Source organism: Mobula hypostoma, chromosome 4, assembly GCF_963921235.1.
Source record: "Mobula hypostoma chromosome 4, sMobHyp1.1, whole genome shotgun sequence".
Lineage (NCBI taxonomy): Eukaryota > Metazoa > Chordata > Chondrichthyes > Myliobatiformes > Myliobatidae > Mobula > Mobula hypostoma.
The window spans coordinates 138,137,029-138,154,029 of record NC_086100.1 but is presented as its reverse complement, the minus strand read 5'-3'; the positions used below and the strand labels follow the sequence as shown (position 1 = coordinate 138,154,029).

General features: G+C 38.8%; 1 protein-coding gene across 1 annotated transcript in view; it reads right to left on the bottom strand.

The window, feature by feature from the left end:
* tbc1d9 (TBC1 domain family, member 9 (with GRAM domain)) overlaps positions 1-17,001 on the bottom strand; it is a 61,141-nt gene that overhangs the window by 7,340 nt on the left and 36,800 nt on the right. The window contains exons 14-17 of the mRNA XM_063046618.1: positions 15,153-15,251; positions 14,979-15,047; positions 6,414-6,654; positions 4,866-4,931 (exon numbers count right to left, since the gene is read on the bottom strand). Coding sequence (XP_062902688.1) covers positions 4,866-4,931; positions 6,414-6,654; positions 14,979-15,047; positions 15,153-15,251 — 475 coding nt within the window. The remainder of the gene's footprint in view (positions 1-4,865; positions 4,932-6,413; positions 6,655-14,978; positions 15,048-15,152; positions 15,252-17,001) is intronic.

Sequence of the window (17,001 nt, the reverse complement as noted above, 5' to 3'; positions counted from 1 at the left end):
TTCTGCAAGAAACTGTAGCCCATTGTCACTGACTAAGTGTCCTGGAACAGCAGTCCTTGAGAAGAGGCTTCTCAGTACAATTAGCAGTGTGAGAGGCTGTAATGGGGGCTATTGGGAACACTTCTGGCTATTCGGTAGCTGCATCCACTACTAACAAGAAATATGTGCTCAGGAATGGTCTGGTAAAATTCCCATGAATCCTCTGCCAGGGCAATGCAGATCATTCTCAGGGATGGAGAAGCACTGCTCTTGACATCTTCTGGATGTGTTGGCACCCCAAACAGTGCATGGCAAGCTGCTTGATCAGCTGATCTATCCCAGGCCATCAGACACAGCTTCCAGCCAATGCTTTCATTTTGACCATGCCTGGATGACTAGCATGCACTGTAGTTCCTCCAACACTTTAGCTCCCAGCTTGGATTGGACAACAACTCTCAGTCCCCACATAAGGCAACCTCCATCAAGGGCAAGTTCATCCGGCGCTGGTAAAAATGGGGGAACTGGAGGTTCTGCTGCACATTCGAGCCATTTTGGGTGGCCCTGTAGATCTGAGATAGTGTGGAGTATTTTCTGGTTTCCCTTTGGATAATCTCTGTAGTAATAAGGAGAGCTTCAATTTCCATTAGGGAGAATACGTACATTCTTCAGGCCAAGGGTAAACATGACAATCCATCAGCATTTCCATGACTTTAGTCATCCCCTTGAGTTTCATTTGTTAGACTTGTTTTCTTGTAGGACACAATTACAAGATCAAGATCGAATTCAGGAGGACAACTAATCATGGAAATGATGATGGATTATCCCATTTCCCCTTGGAAAAGGAAACAGCTGAAAAATTTACAAAAGAGGACACCCTCTCTTGATGTATTCTCCCTAATGCAAATTGAAAGTCTCACTATTATGGCAGTGATGATCCAAAGAGAAACCAGAAAAGAGCCTGTACTGTCTTATGTCCACTTAGCCACCCAAAATGGCTGAAATGTGCAGTACAAGTTCCATTTCCCCCATTTTTACCACTGCCAGGATGAGCTGTTCCTTGACATGGTTGCTTTCTGTGGGAATTGACAGCTATTGTACCATCCAAGCTAAGAGCTACAATTTTGAAGGACTTACATGCCAATCATCTAGATGTGGTAAAATGTAAGTGTTGGCTCGAAGATTTGTCTGGTGGCCTGGGACAGATCAGCAGATCGAGTAGCTTGCCAAGCATTGTTCAGAATGCCAACATGTCCAGAAGAAGTGTCCAGAGCTGTCATAACCATTTCCTGCAATCCCAGAGTCACCTCTTACAACCACCACAGAGGAGGCCCCAGAACCTGAGATTGTTTCACGGCCACAAGTCTCATCTGCCAGGCAGAGTGACACCCACACTACCCCCCAGACCCTCGTCAGGAAAGATGTTATCTCACAAGAGTAAGAAATCCTCCACAGCAATTAAATCTTTAGGCCTGAATGAAACAATATAAGATTTATTATGCTTTGAATAATATATACAGTGGCATGCAAAGGTTTGGGCACCCCTGGTCAAAATTTCTGTTACTGTGAATAGCTAAGCGAGTGAAAGATGCCCTGATTTCCAAAAGGCATAAAGTTAAAGATGACACATTTCTTTAATATTTTAAGCAAGATTACTTTTTTATTTCGATCTTTTACAGTTTCAAGAAAACAAAAAAAGGAAAAGGGCCCAAAGCAAAAGTTTGGGCATCCTACATGGTCAGTACCTAGTAACACCCCCTTTGGCAAGTATCACAGCTTGTAAACGCTTTCCGTAGCCAGCTAAGAGTCTTTCAGTTCTTGTTTGGGGGATTTTCACCCATTCTTCCTTGCAAAAGGCTTCTAGTTCTGTGAGATTCTTGGGCCGTCTTGCATGCACTGCTCTTTTGAGGTCTATCCACAGATTTTCAATGATGTTTAGGTCGGGAGACTGTGAGGGCCATGGCAAAACCTTCAGCTTGTGCCTCTTGAGGTAGTCCATTGTGGATTTTGAGGTGTGTTTAGGATCATTATCCTGTTGTAGAAGCCATCCTCTTTTCATCTTCAGCTTTTTTACAGACGGTGTGATGTTTGCTTCCAGAATTTGCTGGTATTTAATTGAATTAATTCTTCCCTCTACCAGTGAAACGTTTCCTGTGCCACTGGCTGCAACACAAGCCCAAAGCATGATCCATCCACCCCCGTGCTTAACATTTGGAGAGGTGTTCTTTTCATGAAATTCTGCACCCTTTTTTCTCCAAACATACCTTTGCTCACTACGGCCAAAAAGTTCTATTTTAACTTCATCAGACCACAGGACTTGTTTCCAAAATACATAAGGCTTGTTTAGATGTTCCTTTGCAAACTTCTGACACTGAATTTTGTGGTGAGGACACAGGAAAGGTTTTCTTCTGATGACTCTTCCATGAAGGTCATATTTGTTCAGGTGTCACGGCACAGTAGAACAGTGCACCACCACTCCAGAGTCTGCTAAATCTTCCTGAAGGTCTTTTGCAGTCAAATGGGGGTTTTGATTTGCCTTTCTACCAATCCTACGAGCAGTTCTCTCAGAAAGTTTTCTTGGTCTTCCAGATCTCAACTTGACCTCCACCATTCCTGTTAACTGCCATTTCTTAATTACATTATGAACTGAGGTAACCGCTACCTGAAAACTCTTTGCTATCTTCTTATAGCCTTCTCCTGCTTTGTGGGCATCATTTATTTTAATTTTCAGAGTGCTAGGCAGCTGCTTAGAGGAGCTGCTGATTGTTGGGACAAAGTTTGAGGAGTCAGGGTATTTATATAAGCTTGAAATTTGCATCACCTGGCCTTACCTAATGATGATTGTGAATGAGCCATAGCCCTAACAAGCTAATTAAGGTCTGAGACCTTGGTAAAAGTTATCTGAGAGCTCAAATCTCTTGGGGTGCCCAAACTTTTCCATGGTGCTCCTTTCTTTTTTTCACTCTAAAACTGTACAAAACAAAAATAATACACAAATCTTGCTTAAAATGTTGAAAAGAGTGTTTCAGCTCTTGGCTCCATCCCTCCCCCCTGTCTTCTCCTATCATTTCGGATCTCTCCCTCCTCCTTTCAAATCTCTTACTATCTCTTCTTTCAGTTAGTCCTGACGAAGGGTCTCAGCTCAAAACGTCAACTGTACCTCTTCCTATAGATGCTGCCTGGCCTGCTGCGTTCCACCAGCAATTTTATGTGTGTTGCTTCATCTTTAATTTTATGACTTTTGGAGATCAGTTCATTTTCTACTCACTTTAACTATTCACAGTAACAGAAATTTTGACCAGGGTGCCCAAACTTTTGCATACCACTGTATAGTAGTTGTATTATATAGTATGCCGTATATATAAGATGGCTACACAGCAATACATTACATATTTGAGTTGAGATGCATTATCTATTGAGTTGCAATTTATAGCAAGGAAGAGTATAGTGTATTTCATATTCCAGTAATATTTGAGTAATATTGTAAATAATTTGCTTGATTAAGCATTGTTTGTTTACGTAATTCATTATGAGTTATAGGTAAGAAGTACATGAATGGCAAATGTCATTAACCCACATTCAAATGTCACATTTGAATGCCTCACTGAAGTAAAACTACGTAGACACTTCACTCCCAGCTCCCACGTTTTTCTATTGATTAGTTTCTGGAATTACAAAGCATAACATTGTGGTTCATTGATAATAGCAAAATCTATTTAATCACAATTTGCCATTTCATGGGCTGGAAAATGCCTCACTCTACCACTACAAATGAGCCAGGAAGCAGCCTTGGTTCAGTTAGCAGCCCAGAGTGACAATCTTACCTAAAAATGAGGTGCCAAACCAGCAATGTTACAATGAGTTGATCTTGTGTTAAAAAGCAAATGTATTGTACATTTTTTAGGGATAAAGGATTTGATCAAAGCTATGTAGTCTTAACACATATAGTCCTTATTGGTAGTGGACACAAAGAAATAACAGAAATAGCAAGAATATTCTCATTCAGTGCACAATTGCCAAGGACACGATAAAAGCACTATTAACCTGAAGTATCTACTGCATGGTCAATCTTAGCCGTCTCCTGTGGTTCCCAGCATTGCTCTAGCCAGTTTTCAGCCAATTCAATTCAGTCTTCTTGATATCAAGAAATAGCTTAGAGCAATGCATACTCCAAAAGTTCCTAAGCCAGATAATAAGGACCTAGTATTGAAGACATGGTACAGAAGTAGCCATATCTCTAGCTGAATCATCCCAGTACAAATACAACTCTTACGTCAACCAGACACTACGAAAAACTGCCCAAGTATTCACAAATATGAGGACAATTGCCATCTGATCAGTCTGTTCTCTGGTCATCAGCAATATGATGAAAGTTGTTATTTAAAGTAGTATCGTGCAGCTCCAATCAATAAACTGCTCAACCAATGCAGAGTTTGGGGTTGCCAAGACTACTCCAAACATTAGAGACTCAATTTGAAAAGGTCATGGAAACTAGGAAATATGGTAAAATCTAGAATGTGCCAGGAAAAGAGTGCAACATCCACAGAGATGCAGGATCAAACCCAGTTCTTAAAGCTGTGCCGATGTTTTTCAGGGCAAGACTCCAAGCCTAATCATCTTCAACTATTCCATCAATGACCTTCCTTGAACTATGTGGTCAGGAAAGGAAAAGGTCATGAAATTTATTTTAACGCCCAGCACTTTCATTCAAATTCCTCGGTCACAGTCCTTTTGAGTTTCTCCATCCCATTAAAATTGATTTACACACAATTTCTCTTCTCTACCAGTGATGTCATCTCTGCTGAGATGTGAATAATTATATAAAGAGTGCAGGCTCGACAATTAAGTGCCATTTCTACGGCGATAAAGATAAATATCAATATTCTTACCAGGAAGCACATGTACTTTATATAGCAGTTTCAATTTTTCTACAAGATCTGCATGACACATTGTACCTAAGAAAACAAATAATGGATATAATTATATTTAAAAACTCAGAAAAGACTATTTGATAGATCATATAATCATAGTTGAGCTTTAATTCAAGTTTCTCTCCCTCTACCCCATCCGCCATTTTCAAGTGTACCTATTGCTTTAATTCTCAATTAAACAATACTATGAAAAAAAATCACACGATAAATTGAACAGTACACAGTGGATTCTGGTTAATTAGGCTACATCAGGGCGGGTATATTTTGGCCCAGTTAAGCGATTGCCCCAAATAGCCCAAGTTTCATTGAAATAGCTAAAAAGGTATGAAAAAGACAAACTATGGTTTAACTATGTAACAAGTTATGTACTTAAATGAAAAGCAGAACAAATTAGAACACTATCAATACTATTACAGTACTATAAAACTGTATATTGATTCCAAATAGTTAGCGATGGAGGAATTAACCCAGTGTATGCTACCATGTTCTTTTGATTGACTGTAAATGAACAAAATCAGACCTGACACCCAGTGTAGATAACGGACTGCCTTCATACAATTTTTGACAATTGCATTTTCTAAGTCTTCATTTTCATTGTAACATTCAAGATTACTGTCAATACCTTAAAATTCCTCGTAGTTTCTAATTTGTTGAAGTGAAAACTTTTCATTTTCACTCCCACCCATTTCTGTCATCTCCAAGCCTGAATGCTTGAAACAGCAGTGAGCAAAACAGTTCTGAATTGTCTTATTGCTAATTTCTCACCAACTATCATTGACAAAAATCACTGCTTTTAGAAGACAAATACACACAACTTACAGTACTTTAAGACTGTTTGCTCTAAGCACAATCTAGCGTCTAGTAGCCACATAAGTGCATGTGAGTGACACAAGTTACAAACTGTTCAACAAAAGTCTCCTGTCCCAATTAAATGGCATAGCGTCCCACTACGAAAGGAATTTCATCTAGTTTCTCAATTAGTTTTTGTTCTTTAAGAGTTGGCCCAAATAAACAGCTGCCCCAATTAACCAGTGGGTCAATTAACCAGAATCCACTGTAGTTATGCTACTTTTGATGGATGAAATTACTTTCAAATTAAGCAAGCATAATTGTAGCAGGGGACTTGAGGAGTTCTCAGTTATTTGATCTAATCTGCAACATCAGCTTCATGCCAGAAAGACTACTGGTAACCCCACTCGATGAATATTCAGACTTATTCACCAACACAAGTGAATGACCATCCATCAATATCTGAATACAGACTTCGTTCTCTGTGAAGAGTCCAACATCAAATTGTCATGCCATTTTACTGCACGTGCAACTATTCAACATTGTGCCTTTCTGTTTAAATTACTGTAGAAATTTTTAAATTTCAAATTCTTATTTCTTCTGGGCATTGCTTAATCTGTTTAAGTAATTTCATGTGAATACTCTATGTAAATTTTTCAGTTTGCTTGTTAATGACTAAGGCATGCACAATGGTGAATGGAAAATATTATTACTTACTTAATCCTGTGACAAATTCTTTGAAGTTTATTAAAGAGTCTCCATTCTCATCTAGTAGTCGAAATAAGCGCCTAGCCAGTATATCTGAATGTGCACCAGATGACCAGGGGAAGAGTAGTACAAACAATCCTTTGAATTGTTCGAAGTCTATACGGTACTGTTCAAGATAAGGCAGACTAGGATCATGGCGATCTGTGGCATTACTGTTTCCACCCCAATAACAACTTGTTAGATGCTCAGCCTAAATGTGAAAATGATTTAAAAAAAACCTTTGTGATAGTCAGAATTTAAGCGTAGATCACAAATAATTCATTTTACTAAATGCTTTTATAGTACACATCACTCAATTTTGAAATTTAATGGATATGTTTAAAAGTTACATTTTGAAGAATTTATACAAGTTATATTTGTCATTAGTTTTCAGAATAATGATCAGCTCTAATATTCAGAGTTTGCTCTTTAAGCATATGAAGGGGGAGAAAATGGAAGAAGCTCCTAAAGAAGAAATGGAAAGATGGCTTTACCAATCTATTCTATCACATTCGCTCCATTCACAGACGTACCAAAGATTCTGTGAACAGAACCTTAAAATAACAGCCTTTATCTATCATCATTCAGCATTAGAAAAACAAAATCATAACACACAATCTTTCCTTTACTACTTGGCAAGTCTCTGTCAAATGTTTAGCATGAACCTCAAACTGTTGAGTTCTCCCAAATTGTTAAAAGAATACGTTTCCCAATTTCAATTGAATGCAGAACAATAGTCAATTATCTCTGGAATATTGCAATAAATATTTTAAGTGAGAATGATTTTCAAAAGGTAAATAGGTGGAAACTCCGATTCAAATCCGGCATGTTTCTCTATTATTTTAATGGAGCACAAATTCATTTCAAATGAAGAGTCATGTACAATTGTAAACCAATAGTTTTGCCTCCATTGTTGCTGAAAGTTGCAGCAAATTGTTTTAAAGAAGAAATTATTTTTTTGAACACTTTAAGTCATATGCAATTTATACAATTAATCTCAGTTAAATACGATTTTCAATACTATTATACCTTTCATATCCCAAATGTTACATACTTGAGAACAAATTTGCTTCCATGGAATAGGCAGTGAATAAGCAGTTAGCACTCAATAATAAGTATAGCGTTTTGGATGCTGCTGTGGGGGTTTTGGATTCCCAGGGGAGTGCCATAGAGACTGGGTTACTGGCACTGAGCATGGATCCGTGGTGCAGTAGGGAAAGAGGGAGAAGAGGGGAGCGGTACTGACAGGAGGCTCAATAGTCAGGAGAACAGACAGGAGATTCTATAGACGTGAATGGGACACCTGGATGGTCTGTTGCCTCCCGGGTGCCAGGGTCAGGGACATTTTGGATCGTGTCCACAGCATTTTGGAGGGGGATGGAGAGCAGCCAGATGTGTTGGTACATATTGGTACCAATGACATAGGAAGGAAAAGCAAAAGAGGTTATGAAAAGAGAACTTAGAGAGCTAGGGAGAAAGCTGAGAAGCAGGACCTCTAGGGTAGTAATTTCTGGCTGAGCTCAAAAAAAACTGCAATGGTAAAAGGACCCTGATGGCAGTTATATGTTGGCCTCCCAACAGTAGCTTGGATGTGGACCACAGATTACAACAAGAAATAGAAAAGGTGTATCAAAGTGCCAATGTTATGACAGTCACGGGAGATTTCAATACGCAGGTCGATTGAGAACATCAGGTTGGTAAATGGATCTCAAGAGTGGTAGTTTGTTGAGTGCCTATGAGAAGGCTTTTTAGAGCAGTTTATCATTGAGCCTACTAGGGGATCACCCGTACTGGACTGGCTGTTATGTAATGAACTGCAGGTGTCTAGAAAACAAGAGCAGGGATGTATTGCTGAGGCTTTACAAGGCACTAGTGAGGCCTCACCTTGAGTATTGTGTACAGTTTTGAGCTGCTCATCTTAAAAATGATGTGCTGGCATTGGAGAACGTTCAGAGAAGGTTCACAAGGATGATTCCAGGAATGAAAGGGTTCTCATATAAGGAACATTTGATAGCTCTGGGTCTGCACTTGCTGGAATTTAGAAGGATGAAGGGGGATCTCAGTGAAACCTTTTGAATGTTGAAAGCCCCAGACAGAGTATATGTGGAAAGGATGTTTCCCATGGTGGGAGAATCTAGGACAAGAGGGCACAGCCTCAGGATAGAGGGGCATCTATTCAAAACAGAGATGTGGAGAAATTTCTTTAGCCAGAGGGGGGTGAATTGGTGGAATTTGTTGCCACATGCAGCTGTGGAGGCCAGGTTATTGGATGTAGGGCAGAGATTGATAGGTTCTTGATTGGACATGGCATCAAAGGTTACAGGGAGAAGGCCGGGAAATGGGGTTGAGGAGGAGAAAAAAAAGGATCAGCCATGATTGAATGGTGGAGCAGACTCGATGGGCCAGAGGGCCTAATTCTGCTCTTATGTCTTATGGTCTTATGATCCCGGAGCTTAAGGTAAAAGAACCCTTAGGAGGCAGTCATCACAATATGGTTGAGTTCGACTTGAATTTTGATAGGGAGAAATTAAAATCTGGTGTAGCAGTATTTCAGTGGAGTTAAGGAAATCAGAGTGGTATGACAGAGGAGTTGACCAAAGTAAATTGTAAGGAGATGATCACAGGAATGACAGCAGAGCAGCAATGGTGTGAGTTTCTGGGAACAATGAGGAAGGTGCAGGACAGATGTATTCTAAAAACAAAGGAATACTCAAATGGCAAAATAGTACAACTGTGACTGACAAGGGAAGTCAAAACTAATAGAAAAGAAAAAGAGAAGGCACGTAACAAAGCAGAAGTTAGCCGGAAGATAGAGGATTAGGAAGCTTTTAAAAACCTACAGAGAGCAACTAAAAGAATCATTTGGAAGACAAAGATCATCAACTTATCTTACGAATCACGTTTGTATGATATGACCTCTCCTGCACTGAGCCGTGCTGACTATTCCTAGTAAGCGTACACCTTTCCAGATGGGAGTAGGACCCATTTCTTAGAATGTTCTCCAATAATTTCCCGTACATCTGATGTAAAGCTCTCTAGCCTATAATTTCCTGGCTTATCTCTGTTGTCCTTTTTAAACAGAGGAACACCACTGATATATTCTCCAGGCCCCAACACCTCATCCTCCTTCCTGATAGTAGCACGCCCTCAGGAATCAGCATAGCTCTCTCTGACCTCATTATCCTCCACATTTCTCTCCTTCGTGAATACTGATGACAATCATGCATTTGGTACCTTGCCCACTTCTCTGGCTCCTGGCATAAATTCCCTCCTTTGTTGTTGAATGGGCCTACTGTTTCCCAAGTTACCCTTGTTTTTAACAGATCTATAAAATGCATTGGGATTCTCTTCGATCCTACTCACGAAAGACGTTTAACAACACTCTCTGGATGCCCTGTTTAAGTTCTCTTGGGCTTCCTTTATATTCCTGAAAGGACTTATTGATTTCAGCTTCCTATAGTCAGTGTACAGGAGGGAGACAGGATAGCTCGTTGAGTGGTGCTCAACAACCTCTTGCTCAACATCAGTAAAACTAAAGAACTGATTGTTGACTCCAGGAAAGGGAAAGAGGGCAAAAATGTGTCAGTCCCTATACAGTAGGTGGAATAGCAGGAGAAAGGGTCAGCAGCTTTAATATATCAAATATGTCTTGGGTCCAGTGCATCAATGCAATTATAAAGGCGGCACGCCAGAATCTTTATTCTTGCAGAAAGTGAAGCAAGTCTGGCATGAAACCATTTTTTGTATATGCAATTATTTGCCTTTTGCAGAGTGTTGAATGCCCAAGCTGGTGTGGTCTTTCACTGATTCAGTATGCCCACAAGACAATGAATCTTGGGGTTGTATATGGTGACATATATGTACTCTGATAATAAATTCCCTTTGCATTTTGAAACCGAACACACTAACATACCTCTGCAGACGTGCTATTGAAAGTATCCAGACTGCATCACAATCCGGCACAGCAATTTGAATGAAAAGGAACACATTCAGCTGCAGAGACGAGTAGACTCAGCACATCAATGACACATCCCTCCCCGACATCAGAAGGATCTACATGAGATACTGCATCAAGAAGGCAACATACACCAAAGATTCCCAGGCCGTGTATTCGCATGCAGCTAATCATCAGGCTGGAAGCAAGAGGTCTTAAGTCCCACACCAGCAGAAACAACTAATTCCCTTCAAACATACAGATCATGAACCCACCTTTTCACTATCTCAGTATGGCAAAACTATTACCACTCTGAATTATTCTAATTTCAGGTATAATTTTGTATAGTTTGTTTTTTTTCTTTGTCAAATGTTGTGTTTCTGATACTGTGTGCCTGTGATGCTTTTCATTTTATTGCACCCATAAGTGTACTTATGCACATGACAACAGACTTCACTTTGACTTTTTTTCTTTTGGACTATATTTGCAATATCCTTCATTATCCAAGGTTCTGGAATCTTGCCATCCTTGTGTTTCTTACTTATAGGAACATGCAGGTCATGAATTCTGACCAGACGGCCTTTAAATAACTCCCTTATATCAGACATGGACTTACCCAGCAACAAACACTCCCCAAATTCTGTTCCAGCTCCTGTTTAATGAAGTTATAATTACCCTCTTTCCAAATCCAAAAGTATGTTTGTATAGTTCCGAGGTCAAGTTGCTTTTGTGCTCCTTATATCAGGACTTCATTCCTTTTGAAATATCACTTTCTAAAGCACTGTAGAAGATGCTGAACTACCGTATTTCAGGAACAACTACACTAGTACCCAATTCCATCCCAATAATCTAACAGAATACGCAATGCTTCCAAGCAACTGGTTTGGCCCTAATTACACCTGACCCATTGCCCACATTATAATATCCATTCAGACATCCTACACAATTAGGCTCAGATCCACCCACTGACCCTAGAGCATACAGTAGGCATGGAAGTCTATTAAATCCCAGTTCGGATGCTCAGGAAAAGAACACTGAAACTTGCTAGTCTACTGTCTCTTGGCATGGAAACTTATCCACCATGCAGGGTTCATAAAATTCTCTCCATTAGTTAGTAATACTAGCAAAGATTAGATTAGCTGTTTTGATCATCTGTCACATGTACATGGAAACATACAGTGAAACGTATTGTTTTGAGTCAACAACCATAAATATAGCATGCTCTCAACTTATTAGCCTGTATGTCTTTGGAAATGGGAGCACCCAGAGGAAATCCATGCAGTCATGGGGAGAACACAGAAACTCCTTACAGACAGCTGTAGGAATTGAACTCTAATCAGTTACTGCGGCACCCAATGTTAATTTTTCTCAAGGTATCACTGCATGGAATTTTTGTTCAAATACAGCACCCAGATAGCCCTAAGTTCTAATCAACCACAAAGTCATAGACCTTGCCTCTCAATAAATAGTTGCACTTCAGTCCATGCAAGAATGAACACCATAACATATATAAAAGTTGCTGGTGAACACAGCAGGCCAGGCAGCATCTCTAGGAAGAGGTGCAGTCGACGTTTCAAGCCGAGACCCTTCGTCAGGACTAACCTGAGTTAGTCCTGACGAAGGGTCTCGGCCTGAAACGTCGACTGCACCTCTTCCTAGAGATGCTGCCTGGCCTGCTGCATTCACCAGCAACTTTTATGTGTGTTGCTTGAATTTCCAGCATCTGCAGAATTCCTGTTGTTTGACCATAACATATATGCCTATTGCTCTTCAAATCAGAAACAGAACTATTAATGCAACACTGCATCATGGCAATTTGGGTAACAAATATTTGCCCTTACAGGATTCACAAATCACAACCAAAAATTTTGTGAAACAGAGGAAATATTCGCTCCTATAGAATTTGTGTGAAATAACTAAACAAACATACATACAAACAAAGACAAAACCCAAACAAAGAACTGAACTAACTTACTAAGCTGTCAATTCACAGGAGGAAGTCACTTGTAAGATTTGTTTAGGAAACTAAGAAGACAATCTTTCTATTGATACTTGTAAAATAATGCTTTATCAAACAATATAGCACACATTTCTAACTAATTGAAACAGCCTTTTCTCTTTTACCTAAAATACATTTAGAATTCCCTTGCCTATAGATCGTGCATCCATGGAAGCATTACTACAGAGAAATAAACTTCTTGTGGGAATGCACCTCTATTTATTACATTAGAAAAAGTGCATCACAGAAACTTACAATATAAACAGTTTTGAGAAACGCAACACCTCCTTAACTTGGGGGTACAGTTAATATTTTTAGTTTGATTTGCATCTCAGTGTACAAGCAAAAAAAATTAACCAGTTAAAATCTGGTTGACCTGGGTGAATGAAGTCTGCCATCTGGATTTATTGCTTGTTTTCCCTATTTCACATGAACACTGTTTTGTTTTAGAAGGTAAACCATGCTGGCCAAGACTAAAGTGGACTCAACTGGCAGGACACTCAACAGTATCAGGGCCTTACCTGTCAAAATTTGGGCCATACTGGTGGTCTGGGAGAAGTCCTGCCCAAATAAAAACTAGTGAGCAACATTCCGACAGTCAGAAAAACTGTCTAAAAGCTGGTAAGTTTATGATTCAATGCCTCTGACCTTAATATTTAAACATGTGAAAAATACCATATAAAATGAAAAACGTTATCATATAAAATGTTCAAATACTTGAAAAATTACTGCTTGCACACCTTCAAAAAATGTAGTGAGGGGATGGATAGGGAGACCACTTTGTCAAGCACCAAGCAGGATTTCCCAGGGCCAACCATTTTAATTCTAATCCCCATTCTCAATACAATATATCGGCTCATGGCCTCCTCTTCTGCCATGATGAGGCCATTCTCAGGTTGTAGGAACAACCCCTCATATTCTATCCTGGTACACTCCAACCTGATCGCACGAACATCAATTTCTCTACTTCTGGTAATTTCCCACTCCCCCTTGTTCCATTCTCCACTCTGGTTCCCCTCTTACCTCTTTTCTTCTTATCAACCCCGCCTCCCCCCCGGTGCCCCTCCTGCTTGTCTTTCTCACATGATAACATAATGAAATTAGAGCAAGACCGACAGGAGAACGTAGAAAGTTGAAGTTTTAAAGATTCTTCTTGTAAAATGTTTTTAGATAGCTATCTGAACAGCATGGTGCATTATTTCTGAAACACTGAACTATTGTTAGAGTGACTAGTGCACAAGAAAATGGTTTAAAATTTGACTGACAAAATGGACGCAGATTTAGCAGCAAGATGTATTAACGATACAAACGCATCAAATTTTTGCATACTTGACTGCACAAAGTGTTCAGAGAGACTATTTTTCCATAAAATAAAATAATTGCTGCAAATTTCACCATCAATGTTGGCATAATGCAGCATGATTGGACTAGACACTTAATACTTTCCTTTTAATTTGCAGTGGTTGATTACAATACGTATTCATATTACTACTACCACTATGTCAACTCAGGCCTAGGGGGCACGCGTTGGGCACAAAGGCAAGGTATTCATATTATACCCTGGCCAAAGTTGACAATTCTACCCAAATACTGGAAATTGCTAACTGATATTAGAAATATTTGCTTTTACTGCTGGTTAAGACTGAAAGGAATCACAAAAAACTAAAATAGGTAAATCTTCTGGAAATTTGAAAGGTTCTTGAATATGAAATTAAATCAGAAATCGACAATAACCAAAGAAATGCATGCAATTCAATTGTTCTTTCCTTTCTTGTTACTTAGTACAATTCAAATTAAATTGCAACGTAATAACAATAGTCACAAAATTTTATATTAAAAAGTGGTTTCCATGATGTATTTTAACCCTAACATCAGAAATCAATAGTAATATACTTCCCAAAATTTTAATTTGTCAACCACATACTTTTGTGGCTTCTCTACATCTGGCCTATGTTGACTAAACCAACTAACTGGCTTTTGTTTTACTTACTCTCTACAGGTAATGGCTTGACTAGGGTACATTACTCACACACTTCAGCCTCAGTGTTAAACTATGAGGAGAACAATGCTGTGAAATGAAGGATAAGATTAATCAAGCTTGTTAGTGAAGTGTTACTTGTTGTTAGTAAAAGAAACAGATATTTTAAGTCATTACACCAATTTATATAAAGTATGTTAATTAAATCAGTCTAATTGTTGGGCAAGGAATAAAAATTAAACAGCATAATTATATTTGCACAAAATTATTTGTAACACAGGCTTTCTGATATGCACTCAAAAAGTACAGACAATGCCAGACAGACAGTAACCTCTAACTGCCCTAAAAATAACAGCTTAGTATGTATACATTTTAGTTTTGATGGAACCAAATAGAATCTTCTCAACGAATGGTGTGCAGCATCTCTGTCAGTTTTACACTTCTGTATTTATATCACAGTAGTAGCTTTAACAATGCAATTTTGGAAAGACATTTTGTTTACTTGTAGTACGTTTCCATTTTAATCACAAGTATATAATATTATTGGGAATGATGGACACTTACTACTGAAGTATTTCACATGCCAACCAAGCAAAAAATTACTTTCACAGATAAACTGCTTACCTTAAAAAGAACGTAGAGTTCCTCTAGTTCATCTATAGTGAATGCAGTATCTGTCACAATAGCTCGAACCTGAACATTTAAATAAAATGAAACTACTTTTAGTTTAAAATGTAAATGTAGAGTAGGGTTTGCAAATACAAGCAAAACTAGTAAAATATAAATTACTGCACTCACTACATTACGCTTTGTTGTATCTTCAAGTGTCTGAATGACTCGCAGTCTCTGCTTAAACCGCATTTGTTCGATCACATCTGCTCTAATACTGCCAAATTTCTGAAAGGAGTAAACAGGCCTTACATATATTTTCAATATACTGAATTCCATTAATACAATAACCTTATTCAAGCAGTTTAATCAAGCAGTGTCCCATAAATTTTTCAAAACTTGTTTTACCAACTGAATAAAGTCATTGGCAATGTATTTGTTGCCCATCCCCATAAGCTCCAGAGACTGGTGAAAAGCATACTTCCAGAATAATTGTAACCTTTCTGGGGAGTAAGAAGTTCCCAAATTTAGACCCAGAGGGAATGTTTCCAAATATAGGACAGTGCACAAACTCTCAGGTGGTGGCCTTCTCATTGTTCTGCTCTTTCACGATGGAACAGAATAAAGGCTGTGGGCTCCTGTCCAAGTGGCCTTGGAGACCACAGCAGTGCACTGATAGGAGGTGAAAATCGTAGATACAGTATGCTAGTGGTTAGGATAGAGAATCTGTACAGTCAAATGTTCTCCTATACTTTGGATAATGTTAAGCTTCGAATGTTTTTGAAGCTGTACTCACCTATAGTGACTAAAAATTTTCAAAACATCACACATGACTATAGTGACGGGAAGATTTGACAGGAGTACAAATCTGGATATTCAGCAGAAAATATTTGGTCTCTGAACACAACTGTGAAATTGTCGGTCCAGTTAAATTTCTGTTAGATGGCAATCCCAACGTAAAATGATGGTAATATATCAATGTGCATTGGTTAGACAAGATCTCATAAATAATCAGAGCCTGCTACACAATCTGCCATGGTCAAGTTAATGTTGTACAGATCTTTATGCGAATACAATCTGCAAATCATAAGAACACATGAAAGTAGGAGCAGGAACAGATTATTTGGGCATGTAATCATGCTAATCTGCCTGGTTTTCAATTCCTCTTCATTGCCAATTCACTGTTGCTCTCAATTGCACAATCTTTCAGAACTGTACCTTTATCTTCCCAAGTACTCCATAAATCTCCACAACCCTCCAGGATTGCTAAGTCCAGGTACTTACCAGCATATACAAAAAGAAATTCTCACGGACTTCGTTTAAGTGAGGACTTCTTATGTTGCAACTGACTCCATCATTTGAAATTCTCCCACTAGAGGGAGCAACATTCCCCTTAAAATCTTATGTTTCATTAATATCACTTGAAAACTCCAAAGAATACAGGCCCAACTTCTTTAGGTGCTTATAATAGAGTCCCAGGAAATTATTTATTGTGTGTACGGACTTCCTTGAATGACACTATATCCTCTAGCCTCACCGTACCCTGAACATTTCTAACAAATTTCCATTTCTTAATTCTAACCCTACTTGCATGACGCAGAGACTTGCTAACTTGTGATTCATGCAGACACCTATTTTCCATTGAGTTTCATTCATTTGCAGTTTCTGTTCATTTAGACAAGTCTGCCTTTAGATTCCTTTTACTGAAATGCACCACCTCACACTTTCCCCATTTTAAACATCATCTGCCAAACGTCTGCCCATTCACTCAACTGTTATTGAATCCAAATATCCTCATGGCAACAAGTATGCTAACTTACTTTGATATCAATTATCTTATATTTTTCTCCCTTCAAATCATAATTAAAAACCGAAAATAATTGAGGGCCGTGAATTGATCCTAGAGGTCTGCATTATATGAATCCACCATGAAAAAGACCCATTTTTTCTGAACAACAGGAATTCTGCAGATGCTGGAAATTCAAGCAACACACATCAAAGTTGCTGGTGAACGCAGTAGGCCAGGCAGCATCTCTAG